General features: G+C 40.8%; 3 protein-coding genes across 5 annotated transcripts in view; 2 read left to right on the forward strand and 1 right to left on the reverse strand.

Annotated features, from left to right (window-relative positions):
• Positions 1 to 151: 151 nt before the first annotated feature.
• Positions 152 to 4,963, reverse strand: LOC109827831 (sedoheptulose-1,7-bisphosphatase, chloroplastic-like). The gene is made up of 10 exons (XM_020394853.1): positions 4,909 to 4,963; positions 4,196 to 4,259; positions 3,515 to 3,650; positions 3,316 to 3,438; positions 2,766 to 2,951; positions 2,570 to 2,651; positions 1,753 to 1,974; positions 1,425 to 1,525; positions 1,271 to 1,342; positions 152 to 659 (listed from the first exon to the last, which is right to left on the reverse strand). Exons 1-10 carry the CDS (start codon positions 4,961 to 4,963, stop codon positions 378 to 380), a joined length of 1,323 nt encoding a protein of 440 aa, XP_020250442.1. The 3' UTR covers positions 152 to 377.
• Positions 4,876 to 8,517, forward strand: LOC109827827 (probable anion transporter 3, chloroplastic). Of its 3 annotated transcripts, none has more exons than XM_020394847.1 (8): positions 4,876 to 5,348; positions 6,100 to 6,326; positions 6,479 to 6,845; positions 6,929 to 6,973; positions 7,063 to 7,209; positions 7,821 to 7,958; positions 8,051 to 8,084; positions 8,164 to 8,517. In XM_020394847.1, exons 1-8 carry the CDS (start codon positions 5,319 to 5,321, stop codon positions 8,349 to 8,351), a joined length of 1,176 nt encoding a protein of 391 aa, XP_020250436.1. In that variant the 5' UTR covers positions 4,876 to 5,318; the 3' UTR covers positions 8,352 to 8,517. The 3 variants fall into 3 exon arrangements, with proteins under 3 accessions (XP_020250436.1, XP_020250438.1, XP_020250439.1); XM_020394849.1 differs by having other exon boundaries at positions 5,327 to 5,348; positions 6,137 to 6,326; XM_020394850.1 differs by lacking the exon at positions 4,876 to 5,348 and having other exon boundaries at positions 6,239 to 6,326; positions 6,424 to 6,845.
• Positions 8,518 to 9,612: 1,095 nt separating this feature from the next.
• LOC109827832 (probable anion transporter 3, chloroplastic) overlaps positions 9,613 to 14,741 on the forward strand; it is a 16,980-nt gene continuing 11,851 nt past the window's right edge. Inside the window, 5 exon segments of the mRNA XM_020394854.1 lie at positions 9,613 to 9,687; positions 13,218 to 13,534; positions 14,100 to 14,451; positions 14,533 to 14,577; positions 14,661 to 14,740. Of these exon segments, the coding sequence (XP_020250443.1) occupies positions 9,613 to 9,687; positions 13,218 to 13,534; positions 14,100 to 14,451; positions 14,533 to 14,577; positions 14,661 to 14,740 (869 nt within the window).

Raw genomic sequence — 14,741 nt, forward strand, 5'->3', positions numbered from 1 at the left:
ATGAGGGTGATTTTTTATTACTGAAAGTGAAACCAAATAACCAATTTCTAGCACTTGTATATACCTATATATTTCATTGTTTAACAAAATACTCTATAGTTGCTCTTAGTCGACATTATAGAGACATTTTTTTTGCGTGAAACATGATAGCTTTACAAGAAAGTTTCATTATCTATTATAGAAACACCACAAGAAAAAAGGAAGTATCTTAATTGTACAGATTTGAACAGAAATGCTGCAGACACAGGACCTTTAACCTTCTAAGTTTGATCCTTATATTGATCTTATACATTCAAATTCTAAATATGAAGGTGTTGGCACTTTATTACAATGCCAGATTCAAAGTGTTGATGTTCACAAGATTTGCTCTATCAATCTCAAGCAGCAGCACCAACAGGTGTACCAGACTTTAGCCTTGAGGACCCATACATAGTCTCCTCAAATCTGATGATTTCATTTTTAGACCCATAAGCGACCTGAGTCCTCTCGTCAAGGGTAGTTATTACCTTGTCGAGAACAGATTGTTTGCCATCACTGCTGAAACCTCCAGCTTTCTCTACTAGGAAACCCAGAGGAGCCACTTCGAATAACAATCTGAGTTTAGCTTTAGCAGTTGGAGATGTCACATTGGTGAATATACCCTTCTCTTTTACTATGATCTGTCAGAACAATTCTATTAAAAATCCGCAATAGGGCAACTACTAGAATAGTTCTGGTGTCCAGATTTATGTTACCCTTGGGCAAAGTGACCCAGCTTACTACTGTTTGAGTTGGCCACTTTTTGTACAGTGATAGGATGGCTAGTAACAGAAATTTTAAATAGTACTAATTGCGGATAGACCCTATACTATTTCCCAATTGCGGATAGACCCATTGTAGTTCTATTGTTGCTGATAGACCCCCTGTACTATCGTCAAATTTCACATAGACCCCCTGAGTGAATTTTTTGACTCTTTTCCTGCAGGAGGTCTATTTGTTAAAAAAAATTATTTTTCTCTCTTTTTCCGAGGGAAAAAGAGTCAAAAAGTTCACTCAGGGGTCTATCTATAACTATAGAGCTACAGGGGGTCTATCTGTAATTGGCCGATAGTACATGGGTCTAATGGGGTCTATCTGCAATCGGGCGATATCTCAGGGTGCTTTGTCCACAATTAACCTATTAAAATATCTGTCTAATGGTGAAACAAATGAATGTCCACTCAGTTATTAGAACATTGAGAAGTAATCAGCATTTGTCAGGAATATTATTACTTGTTAGGAATATTGTTACCTGGTTGACATCAGGCACCATTCCTCCAGTGTACCTCAACGTGTACTTCTCCTTAACATAGTAATTGATCAGCTGAAAAGACGATATACATTTGTCTTTGTTGGTTATAGTCATTTAACCTTCATAAAGGAACTGAAAGCTTGAAAATGAGCACCTTGTCGTAGTCAGGGTTATCGAACGTAGCCCTTAGATTTCCTGGAGAGAACATCTTTCCCTCTCCAATGGATGTTGTGTCTTTGACATGCTGCCACTTACCTATAGCATTCACCGAGATAATTAGATATTGCGTACTATCGCGTAGAGTATCGTTTTAATTTTATTTTGACTCTTACCCTCAGACAAACTCGTTAATTTTCACCTGGGGCAACATCTGCCAAGATTTCACCAAGGGTAAGTCTATCTGCAACAATGAACTAGAGGGATACTACAGGGGTCTATGTGCAATTCAACTCTTAAACTAAGGGAGATGACTATAGAAATACCTTCATCCAGGAGGAGGAATTCATGAGTTCCTGGAATGTCTTTAAGAGCGAGAACGTAAGTTGTTCGAGGACCGTATATGCCCATTGCAGCGGCAACCTGGTCTCCTCCGGTCACACCAGTGAGTTTATCACCCGGCCAAACCCCAAAGATTGTGCCCACCGTGAAATTTGTGTCAACGATGCTAGAACCATCCAGAGGGTCGAACGCCACGCTAAACCCACCTGTGTTTCGAAGGGAATTCAAGAGGTCCGTCTTAGTTCCAGTCGTCTGATATTTGATTTGCAAAGATATCTAGTCTACATTTACTTTTGAGGAGAACCTGCCATGGATTCTCTTTTCTTCAAAAGCATTAAGAGGATTAGCAGAGAGAAGCATCGATAACTTCACGAGAAGCTTGAAGATTTTGATATCATTGCATGCATAACAAGATTAAAAGGCACAAATAATCCCTCCTTAAACTCTCACAAGCCTTGTAACTCTGAACTCCAAGCTTAGCAAGAGAATGAAATTTTGATGTATAATGTTGGTCGGCACAAATCCCCTATGTGTTTTTTTGGCTCTTTTACCCTTGAAGGGTTTATTTGTCAAATTATAATGTCCTATTTTTCAAGGGAAAAAGAGAAAAAAAAAAAAAAAAAACACAGCAGGGTGTCTATCTATAAAAATAAAAGCATATGGGTAGTAAGTTCAAAATATCGATACGACAGCTCAGGAAGATCCTAAGGAACACATGAATCTTCGTGTTCGCTTGGAGGCTCATTTTCGATTCAAATTTGAAAACTGTCGGTCTATCATGGTATATATTAGGCTGATTACCTTCCACTGGTCCGCCCATATCTTGCAACTCAGGGACTTCCTCGGAGCATGCATACTTGCAGAAATGTGAGTATTGCAATGCCTGAAGAGCAAACGAGAAGTATATTATTCGACCAGCAACTCGCAATTAACAGTGCAGAACAAGACATCTTGAAGTACCAAATGTAGCGGTAAACTTAAAAGGAATGATCATTACCTCGAAAAGGAGCTTGTCAGCAAGCATGTCGACCGCGAGCTGTTCATCACCAAAAGAATTCACGCACGCTGTCCCTCCGCATGAAGCCGTCCTCACCTTGAAGGAGATGGTTCTCAGTGCTTCCCCCATGCACGTTAACAGCCTTATGAGGTTCTTATCAGGAGTTGCCTTCGCTAAAAACTCCTCCTACGTACAACGGACAAGAACCTAGTTAGTAACATCTCCATACATCTGAGGCTTACTTTCACCAATTGGTACTCCAAAGTATGTTTTCATACTATGACACCCCAAAGTTTCAATCTTATTTCACTTTGATACCCCTGTCCGCATTTCTTAGGTTTTCTGCTAACTTTGCATCACATATAGATTCTTTTTGCTCAATTGCTAGTGGTCTAACCAACCAAACGGCCGCAGCAGCAGCAGCGATGGGCGCATCACATTCTAAGCACACGATATAAATTTATGTAAAAGATCAAGATTTGGACGGGATATCAAAGTGAAATGAGGTTGGAATTTTGGACGGTATTTATTTGTTTACGTATAACTTTACCAGACTATCTCCAATCTCACACTTCGTGGTCCCTGACGAGCTTCCCGCCGCCTTGTTACTCCTTGGTAAGGACCTCGAGCTCGCCCTCAATGGTTGGCCAAAGAGCAAGCTTGTTTTAATACCCTGCAAGAAGTTCGAGCTAGTAAAAACACTGCAAAAGCTTCTAGTTGACGCGCTAATGATCCAGGTGCGAACTCACCCCGTTCCTAGGCGATTTCAGCGACGGAGAAGCGAAAGAAGGTGCGGCAGGGCGTGGACGCGACAAGACATTGCGCGGAGCTGTCGCGCGAGCGTAGCTCCGCGAGCGTAGCTCGCTACTCCGTTCTCCATTTCCGCTGCAGGTTCGAAAACTATGACAGGAAGTGTTCGGAGGACGCTTTGTGGTTCCGTTCGTTGCTCGAGAGTATCAAGAAAGGAAGCGAAGCGCAGAGAGATAAGCCGTTTGTGGAGGAGGTGGCGTGCGTCGAGTTTTGGTATGATGTAGTGTTCGAGCTAAGGTGAGATTAGGCTGATGCAGCATGTCTTGTTTCGTTTGATCGTGTGGCTCTTGGATGCGGTTATTTAGAGGGGGCCCCGTAGCCTTTCCCTAGATTGGAGTAAGGCTCTCGGTCATGTTTGTTAACGAGGGGGTGGGACTTTCAGCGCAAAGTTGGGAATTAGATTGTGGAAGCAAACATAAATTGGGAGTACAAAATTATTAGCAACACCCTCACGCGATTGGGTGACTCAAAATATAATGTTTATGATTTGAACCGTTTCGCTCCTATTCTAAATCGGTACATAAACAGAGGCGGATAGATCCCTTTATAATTCTATTGGTGAGGATAGACACTCAATTACTAATTTTTTTATTTATTTCAAAAGAGTTAAAAAAGTTTACCAAAAGGGTATATTCGCACTTAATGCAGAGGGTTTGTTCGCAATAAGCAGAACTACATGAGGTCCTGCTTGCAACAAATAGAATAGAATTATAGGGGCTGTCTTCGCAATTCAAATTAGTAAGGGGAAATTTTTAAAATAGTCCGTTTTTGCTAATTATTTAGCAAAATAGACCGTTTTGCTAAATAATTAGCAAAATAGATCTCTTTTGAAAAAAAAAGGTCGATTTTGAAAAACAAGACTCGGAAAACATACGGACTACTAGTCCCGTATGTTTAGAGCCAACTTAATCACGGATTAGTGACTCAGAAAACATAAGGGACTAGTAGTCCCGTATGTTTTCTGAGTTCATCTCAATGTTTTGTGAAATTTTCTGAGTTCACGAATCCGTGATTAAAACATACGAAACTACTAGTCCCGTATGTTTTCTGAACTGTTTTGCAAAATAGACCTCTTTTTAGCCTGTTGGCCAAAAAAAAGTTCTATTTTGCTGATTATTTAGCAAAATGATCTATTTTGCTAAATAATTAGCAAAAACGGACTATTTTGCAAATTTTCCCAATTAATAATGATTTGAAGGGCTCTATCGAGAAAACCGGACGGTGCGAGTTCTTTGTTTGTTAGTTAAGCACTCAAACATGTGCAAGTCACGTGATCCTCAACTCTCTACTCTCAATCACGAGCCTCAAAAAAAAAAGAATCTCAATTTCCGACCCATTTCATCGAGCGCCAGATAGGCATGGCGATCCTCGGAGCTCGTTCCCTCCATCGCCCTCTCCCCTTTCCTCCCCCGCTCTCTCCTAACCCAAGCTCCGCTCGTCGAGTTCAACGGCGAATCTCTCCGAATTCTCTTCACCCTCCAAAAATCCGACGAAACCAACTCAGCGGAGCCGATACCCCCAAGATCGCAGCGGGTTCGACTTCGATCGGAGTTTCGAGAGACGGAGGGTTTGAGCCGTTAGGGTTTGACGAGAGCGAGATGCAGGGGCCGAGCTTGTTGGAGTTCGTGACGTCGGAGAGGGTCAAGGTTGTGGCGATGCTAGGGTTGGCTTTGGCGCTGTGTAATGCCGATCGAGTTGTGATGTCGGTGGCCATTGTCCCCTTGCTCTAAAAGCTCTGTGCCGATGACTCAATCTTTTGCGCGGATTGTTCAGGTATTGCTACAGTTTTGTGTGTGTGTTGGAGTGGGTGGGTGGGGGGGGGGGGGGGGTGGTTGGTTAACTTTACTTTGCACGTGAAGCCTTCTTAAACTATTTGAACTTCATTTCGCTATAGCTGTGTACCTAAAAGATCTTAGTGTGGATTTTGTGGCAGAAATGGGGGGAAAACCTGGTAACTATCCGTCGTCTAAATCGAAATGATAAAAAAAAGAAAGTAAAGAGCTGAAAAATACGAGATAGAAGAAAGAGGCGGCCTGCCATTTTTTTCCATCATGAGAAAACCTAGCTCTTCCGAACAGAGAGTTCATGTATGCTGGCTGGTATAGTGAGAAAGTCGAGTGGCGGTAAGGTGGAGCAAATCGGATGGGCGTGCATTATCTACCGGCTCAAGGACTCACAAAATATGAACTCATAGGGGAACTTTCTAAGTTCTTATTACAGTCTTAGATATTTACTACAGGGGAGGAAATTTATCTTAGGAAGAAGATAATAAAGAAAATTGGTTTTTTAAATAACCATCTCTGTTTAACTGGTCACTTTGCACTCTTTGTATGTTACGCTAAGTGGTCTAGTTCATTTGGTACGATAATTACTTTGAAACTGCTTATACTTGTCACTCCTCTTATGAAATTTATGCGTTGAGAAGTATAACGAGATGAGGCTTTTGTATTAGTGATATCTTCAGTGTAAGTTACTATTTGTTTTAGAGAGTTATCCCTGATTTGGTATGAGCTACTGAAAACAGTCATCTTTCTTATGGGGATATCTAATGTCTCCCATAGTTGGAGGAGCGCTGGTCGATTATTATGGCGGTAAAGTAGTCATGGCATGTGGTGTAACTCTATGGTCCCTGGCTACTTTTCTTACTCCTTGGGCTGCTGAAACTTCCTTGTGGGCGTTACTTTCCATGAGAATTCTCCTGGGTGTAGCTGAAGGAGTAGCACTTCCGAGCATGAACAACATGGTCTCCAGGTATTAGCCTGCACCTTTCTTTATATGCGATGCATGGTCAAGTTCTGGCATATGTTTGGTTGTTGTTCTAAGAATTCCGTATCTTTAATGCCTGAAGGATTGTGCAATTCTGTGGGGTTGATAAAGTTGTTTAAACTGGCCTTTCCTTATAGATGGTTTCCTCAAGTAGAACGGTCCAGGGCTGTTGGGCTTGCTATGGCTGGGTTTAACCTTGGTAGTGCAATTGGGCTCTTGATTTCCCCTATCCTCATGTCAAAGGCTGGAATTTTTGGACCTTTTGTGATCTTCGGGTTGTTTGGATTCCTCTGGGTCTTAGTATGGTTGGCAGCAACCTCAAGTACTCCTGCGCAACATCCCTGTATATCAAGGTATGAGATAGACTATATCAATAAGAGTCAGAAGCTTCTAACTAATCACCGAAAAGTTCCTGGACAATCCACAATAATCCCTCCTTTCAAGAAGTTACTTTCGAAGATGCCAACGTGGGCTTTAATTTCTGCAAATGCCATGCACAGCTGGGTAATTTTTCTGTTGGCTCTCCTCTAGCTCATTGTCGCAGCATTATTTATTCTGCTCAGATTTTGATTTGACTGAAATTGCAGGGTTACTTTGTCATTCTTTCATGGATGCCAATATACTTCAACACAGTATGTATCTTTTGATAATGCTAAATACATGTTGGGCATTTACATCTTAGTTACCAAAAAATGCATCTAATTGCATGTTTGTTGGACAGATCTATCACGTTGACCTGAGACAAGCTGCCTGGTTCAGTGCACTTCCATGGGCTATGATGGCAATGTTAGGGTATGCTGCTGGATTTATCTCGGACATGTTGATTCAAAGTGGTAGAAGTGTTACTTCTACTCGGAAAGTAATGCAGGTATTGCTTCTCGCGTTTACAGTTTGTTTCACACAAGTAATTCAAATGGAGTTTGTTTCTAGAAAAATTGCAACATCGAGTTACAAGTATGAATTTTATGTTCTCGAGTGTGCTCATTAACTTTACAGCTTCTTACGGACGATGCTTAAAAAAAATTAATTCTCTCACTTGTAGAATGCCGTGCTTATATTTTGTTCTCAAGTTATTTAGGTTGTTCAAGGAAATTTTCTTGCAATGTAAATTTGTTCTCTGCTAGTCATGTTAATATTTTGTTCTCAAACTATATTATACTTGTCAACTTTTATGCGTGCTTATAAGGAACATATCGAACATATCCATTCTCTTGCACACAATGTGGAAAGGCTTAGTTGTTATCTGTCATTCTGTGAACAAGGTTTAATCATGTTTGAATTAATAATTTTCTCAGAAAATGCAAAAGAAAGTTATGAAGACTAGAATAACTTAGTTGTGAAAAAGTCCTCATCAGTTTAATTATGTCAGGCAACATAGATAAGTAATGTAGTCTTGTTCATTATTTTTTCGTATTAGATTTTCCGAGTTGAAAGTGATCTATTAACTCCTTAACTATTTTTTGTTTCACTTCTCTGTAGTCAATCGGCTTCCTCGGTCCTGGACTTGCTCTTCTTGGCTTAAATGCAGCCAAAAGCCCATCTGTAGCTTCAGCTTGGCTTACGGCAGCTGTTGGTTTGAGCTCCTTTAGCCACGCTGGATTTCTGGTGAATCTCCAGGTCAGTCAATTTTCATAGCCTTAGAGTGCCTATCGAGAAAAATGTATTATATGCAAATTCCTAATTACTTCCACTTGCTTTATATTTTTCAGGAGATAGCTCCACAATATGCAGGCATTTTACACGGTACTATTTACATTGACATGCATACATTGATGTTCTGCTAAATGATGTCCATCTTATATTTTTTGGTCATTGATTTCAGGAATGTCAAATACAGCTGGAACCCTGGCCGCCATAGTGGGAACCATTGGAGCAGGTTTCTTTGTTGAAAGGATGGGTTCCTTTCGTGGGTTTCTCATGTTCACCGCATTCCTTTATTTCATTGCGACATTATTCTGGGATTTCTTTTCTACCGGAGAGAGAGTTGATTTTGATGGAACTCATCAGTAAGCTTTTAGTGTGCATGTCACCGGCAAAGTTTGTAGTTTATTACCTTGTCCTTTATTTAAAAAAGAAGAAAATCTTCTTAATGTTGAAGGGGGCTTTGTGCTGTTATGACTTGAAATTTTGATAAATTCCTACTTAGTTTCAAGTAAGGTAAAAAAGAATCAGAACCTCTACTGTCTCTCCTTTGTGTAGGGTTGACCAAGTTAATCACATGGGTGTTGGCTTCCCTTATATATTATGGTTGAATGAATTCTTGAACAAGAAACCTCTTGCAGAATAGATTAAGGGGGAAGAATTTCACAGTACAAAGTTGATGAGCTTAAGTAGATAAACGAGGAGAAGAATCAGAATACAGCAGTCCAGCTTGTTTACTGGACTGAAAAATTAATGGGCATAAGATTTATGTTTTTAATTGTTTTTAAGTCATTCATTCTGGAAAATTACGCGAAAGTAACCTAAATGCATAGGGAAGGATTGCTCAGTCTGGACGCATGCTATGTCCCTGCTGATACCTTTGAATTTTTTTGTATGTATATTTCATATTATTTGTATTCGCATTCAGCAATCTATTTCTTCTTCTTTTTTTCGGGATCATTGTGTTTTGCACGGAATAAGATATTTATTTGCTGGTGTTCTATGTAGCTAACTGGTCACAGAGGATGATTGTGGATTTCATTATGGTATATTTTTGAAAAGTTAAGGCGCAACGTTGAACTATATTGATTTGTCTTCGGAAGATTTAGTTGCAGGGCTGTAATACCCCAGCCCTTGAGAGGGTGATGTGATTAGTATTGATAGATTTGATTGGAATACTCATACCACCAAGATGCATCTTCTTTTCGGAAACCCAACTCTTAGAAACTCCAAAGTTAAGCGTGCTTGGCCTGGAGAAATTCTAGGAAGGGTGACCCCCTGGGAAGTTTTCCAGGGAGCGCGTGAGTGAGGACAAAACGTGTTGAAAAGACATGTGGTGGTTTGTGAGGCTAGTCCATCAGATCTAATAGCGTACCGACTCCGGGATTCCGGGGCAGGACGTTACAAGGGCAGCCCCCCCAACCTTTTAGTGGTTGTTGGTTCTCGCTGACCACATTTATGCTCGGTGTGAAATATTTATATAATATAATTAGTTTGGTTGGTTCCGTTTCTAAACCAAAGCATCAGCTTACGTTTCCCTTGATGAATATGTGGTGCCATATCCGATATTGCTCATCACATGCAATAAATTGGAAGCGTACGGTGATGCCAGTTGCCTAGTAGCGGGCCGATGCGTCAATCTTCTTCGTTGGTAATTGCTGATACTGAACCGTTGCAGGGTTTGGCCCACGCCATCAACCACCCGGTAAATTGTGCTTTTCAGAAGCGGTGGCAGTTATAACACGAAAGTGACATTATTGTTCCTTGACGCTGTTATGGGATTTTTCAGCTAACAAGCACCCTTCGCTATTGTTGGCTAGAATTGCTTCCATACAAAAGGTGTAGCCGGGGCTCAAATCTAATTGCGGATAGGCCCTCTATAATTGCAAGTTTGAAGTTGCTGTCCTTCTAAATTTATTTTTGCAGATAAATTCCATGAATAAAACATCTTAAACTCGTCCACGCTTAGAAGTCTTATAACGCAGCGCGAAAGTGATTAGCCTCGAAATCCACCAAGAAGCGCCCTTTGAGTTCACGAAGAATGATTTGTGAACCCGCGAATAAAATATAACAAGAGAAGTTTTATTGATAGAAAATGGTCTAATAATTCTAAACTTACATGCCTCTTCTTAAATAGAGAAACAATCCCAATGAGACTAGAATTACAGAGAAATAAAAATCTATTAAATCCTCACCTTATAAAACTCCCTGTAACTGAGGAGATCAGCCGGTCAAATCCGAGACCAAACTAGATTTATTTTCTAATAAAAAGCAAGACTCAAAATTTTTAATTGAAATAACCTAAAAGCTAATTATTCATGAAATTCTATCAAAATTGGGAGATACCGACGGGCTTCCAGGAATCTGCCAAGCTGATTGACCCCGTCTCGTCGAAACAAGTGATTTTTCTTACATTATATGTCAAGAATCCGCTTTCTGGATTAGGAGATACGGGTTTTTTTTTTTTTTGCGTGCAAGTCAATAAAAGCATCGGAGAAAAAAAGATTCTTTTCTGTAAAGACAGAAGAGTAGAAAAAACGAACATTTTTTCACTTAAGCCCCAATCCATTTTTTTATTATTAAAATCGACCACTTTTTTTTATTTACCAAAACCGACCCGATTTCTTGATTAACAGCTTAATCACCTTCCTAATTAGTCGGGGTTGCCAACCGCGACTATTTAGGACTTTAATTTTTAGGGTTTAAGGCTTCTAATTAGGGTTTAACACCCTCCTAAATAGTCGGGGTTGTCAATACCGACTAATTAGGAAGATGATTAAACTGCTAATCAAGAAATCGGTTCGGTTTTGATAAATAAAAAAAAAGAATCAATTTTAATAATAAAAAATTAAATGGGGCTGAAGTGAAAAATTGTTCGTAGAAAAAACTCTTTTCTGCGAGGACAGAAAAGAAATCGAAAAAACATTTCGCTCAGGGGGGGTCCGTGCGCAAAAAATAAAACTAGAGGCGGTAACACTGCAGGCTGCAGCACACAGGGGTCTGGTTTATTAATCGAAAGCTAAAAATTGCTGAGCTCACCCTGTCCCAGTTCCAAACTCGGTTAGTTGAGAATTATAAATCTATTAAAGAGCCTGGCCAGATTCAACAACCCGCTCATTCAAAGCCCCGGAGCGATTTTTGCCGTCGTTTTTTTCTCTGATTCGTTCACCGGAGGCAGCCTCGGTAGCATCGCGCGGATCTACCTGAACAAAGCCCGCATTCATTCATTCATTCATGCACGCGTATTCCTAAACATTTTGGTCATGGCTTCTGCGGTTTGCTCCGTACCCACCGAGGCCAGCGGACCTTCCCACCCCGCGCTATTCCGGCTAGCCTCCCTCGCCCGCAATGCCTCGATCAAATCGGACGCAGAGCCGCCAGCTTACCGGCGGCAGCCAGGAGCACACTTGCGGGCGGCTCGCGATCGGGAGCACAAGACCGAAGGGCGGAGCGAGAGAGGAGCGAAGCCGCTTCGTTTGCCCGACGCGCCGCAGGCGTTTGCGAGGGGGAGATCGCGCGGCGCGCCGGGGCGGGCCTGGTGTCCCGTGCCGTGAGAGCGGAACGGTTGCGCGCTTGTGGCGTCGATTCAGTCGCTCGCCCAACCGCCGCGATCGCGGTCGTCACTGTCTGTTCGCCCCGCGCGTGCCCCCTCGCCGGCAAAGGTGCGGCTTGGTCGCAGTCATTCTGTCGGATTCCATCGGTGAGTTAATATTAATATATAATGAGCTTTGCTACAATGACCTAAAATATGGGATCAACAGGGGACATGTGAGGTGTCCCCTCCTATTGCATAATGAGTTTTTATGATCAGCTCACGTGTCCTCCCGTTGGTCTCATATTTTGAGTCTTTAGGGAATTTTTCATATATAATTGCCTAGTCAATAATTAATTTAAGGCTGGATTGCGCGTAATCCTCTCGTCTAATTTGATTTAGGCCCCCGAGGGGTGTTAGTTGCAATTTGACTCTCTGGAAAAAGGGGCAACCCGTGGGGGCTAAGTGCTAGAAATGAAACTTCTTTGATTGTTTCTTCTATAGTATTTTGTGTAGCCTGTTGGTCTCGGTCTCCTGCCAAGCTGGGATTATTTTTTGTTTGTTTGGTCATCGTTGGGGGTTGGTGCGCATATTTAAGAGGCTCTTTATCTCTTAATTGATGCAAAGACGAGGGAATAAAAATCTTTGAATTATTTCACTTTCTTCTCATCCCTCGACAGCTTCAGCATCCGTAGACTATAAGTGTGCACCAAAATTCTTCTGCTTATAAATTTGAAAATTTTGATCTCTTTTTGCTAGTCCAGCTTTTTGTGGACAATGCATACCATCTGTGGAACTTTCACAAAGAAATAATTAAATGTCAGCATGACTGTTTCTTTCTTTCTGAGGTTGGTGGCTCACCTGCTCCTATGATCCCATCACCCCATCAGATTTGGTTAGCTAATAGAGACGTTTGTATTTTATTTATTTATTAAATGAGGAGTGCAGTTTCAATATTCAAATATTTCCCCTCAACGAACCTCCATTGGTCCAATCAACTAGGGGGTGTTTGTATGCATGTAAGTAAAAAATGAAAGTAAGAAAGTTATTTTTATTTAACAATTTAGGTGTTTGTTTGCGAGTAAGTGGTTATGAAAGTGAGATGCAAGAAAGTTGCCACATATGATTTAATGTAATTTTAACTTCCCCTAAAAAAATGGCGAAGTCACATGAAAGTGACAAAAAAGTAACTAATTTAATTAAAATTAGTATAATTAAACTTATTTTGCCACGTCATCTTCACATTGCACTTTCGATAATAATTTAATTTTTCAAACAAACATTGTATTTCACTTGCGTGCTAACACGGATGTAAAAGTCATTTGCAAAAAAAAAAATTTACATATTTTAAATTCACTTTCAAATTGCCAAACACCCCCTTAGTGTTTGGGAATTTTAACTATCCTATATTTATGGTCGGAACTGTCCCACTCTCGGATGGTTCTGATAGGATTTGTATTCGATCCTTTTGCCGCCTTTTCTTTCTTATGTTTCCCCCCTTCTTTGCAAGACATTACAAAAAAGAAAACCTTTGTTTACGTATTGATTGACTGCCCCAAGCTGAGTGAACATTAACAATTCATGATCACATTATAATTTGTGAACATTAACGAATTCCTTTCCCAAATTGAGTTTTCCCTTCACAAAAGTGTCTTTTCCAGATGTGAAGATTCTGATTTGGTTATGGTCAGTGTTGAGTCCAGGGCTTTGCTATACTTAAAAAAAAGAGAAGCACATCGTTTGTAGTTTTAAAACTTTTGCATGCTGATGACTGCATATTAATTTTATCGCAGTCTTCATTTTTATGGGGCTACTTGGTTTCATCCGTCGTTGGAGGAGCTCTTGCTGATAGATATGGGGGGAAGCTAGTCATGGCATGCGGCGCAACTGTGTGGTCGATCGCCACATTCCTCACGCCATTGGCTGCTGAAAACTCCACTGCCATGCTCCTATTCGTTCGCGTTCTCTTCGGCCTGGCTGAAGGAGTTGCTTTGCCTTCCATGAACACTCTCCTCTCTAGGTAAAGAGATAGATTGGGTGGATTTAACATTATCTCCCAAAAGTTTGGTCAATTTTGAGAGAACGCCAAGAACTTCTAAAACTTTCACCGTTAAAAGTGTAAATTTATAATTCCCAACCGTCACTGCAACTCCGGAGTTTTGGTGTACTGGTAGGATCTTTAATATGGTATCAAAACAGTTTGGGTTGAATCTTACTGGTGAAGCAAATTTAAAAAAAAAGATAACGTTCGGTCAATCCAGATTTTGTACCCATGAAAGGGTGCTCAACCTACGGGTACACATTAGGATTATAAAGTTATAACTCTCAATCTTCACTATAACTTCAAAGTTTTAGTGTAGTAGCATATATATTTGACAGTGACATAACACCAAAAAGGTTATGTTAGGTTGGGGCATTATGTGACAGATTTGGAAGTTATCTGATAAAACTTTCTTCATGTTATATGACATTTCTAACTTCTTTGTATTATCTCAAAATGGGCCAAACTTTTGGGGGAATATGTGAATTTCCAAATGTGACACATCCCAAACAAATTCAAATAAGATTAGAATGTTTTCTGCTAGGTGGTTCCCATCTCATGAAAGAGCAAGCGCCGTGGGCATCTCTATGGCTGGATTCCATCTTGGAAATGTACTGAGCTTTCTGGCGACACCAGTTATGATATCGACAGTTGGAATTAATGGTTCATTCTCCCTCTTTGCATTGCTTGGTTTTGTCTGGCTATCTGCGTGGGTCACTGGAATCACCAACGATCCTCGTGACAGCCCCATCATCAGCCAGGCTGAGTTGAGGCTCATTCAGGCAGGAAAGATGGAGAATCCATCTAAGAATGCGAGCAAATTTCCGCCTCTTCTTCTGTTGCTATCAAAAGTTCCGACATGGGCAATCATAGTTGGCAATGTTGTCAACAATTGGGTAACCTTAAACTCTATTTATCTATCACATTGTGCATACCAGTGATTTTGTCGCTAATTTAGGTAATTTTCATTTTTGCAGGGATATTTTGTACTTCTTTCATGGATGCCAGTGTACTTCAAGACTGTAAGTCATTCTTGTGATCCCCCCCCCCTCCGTCGAGTGAAATATTTCTGCTTATAATGTGCCCTGTAAATTGACGACTGTAGGTGTATGATGTGAACCTGAGACAAGCTGCTTGGTTCAGTGCCATACCTTGGGGAGTCATGGCTATTTCAGGCTATGTTGCT

The sequence above is a fragment of the Asparagus officinalis genome, unplaced genomic scaffold, assembly GCF_001876935.1.
Source record: "Asparagus officinalis unplaced genomic scaffold, Aspof.V1 AsparagusV1_Un470, whole genome shotgun sequence".
Classification (NCBI taxonomy): Eukaryota; Viridiplantae; Streptophyta; class Magnoliopsida; order Asparagales; family Asparagaceae; genus Asparagus; species Asparagus officinalis.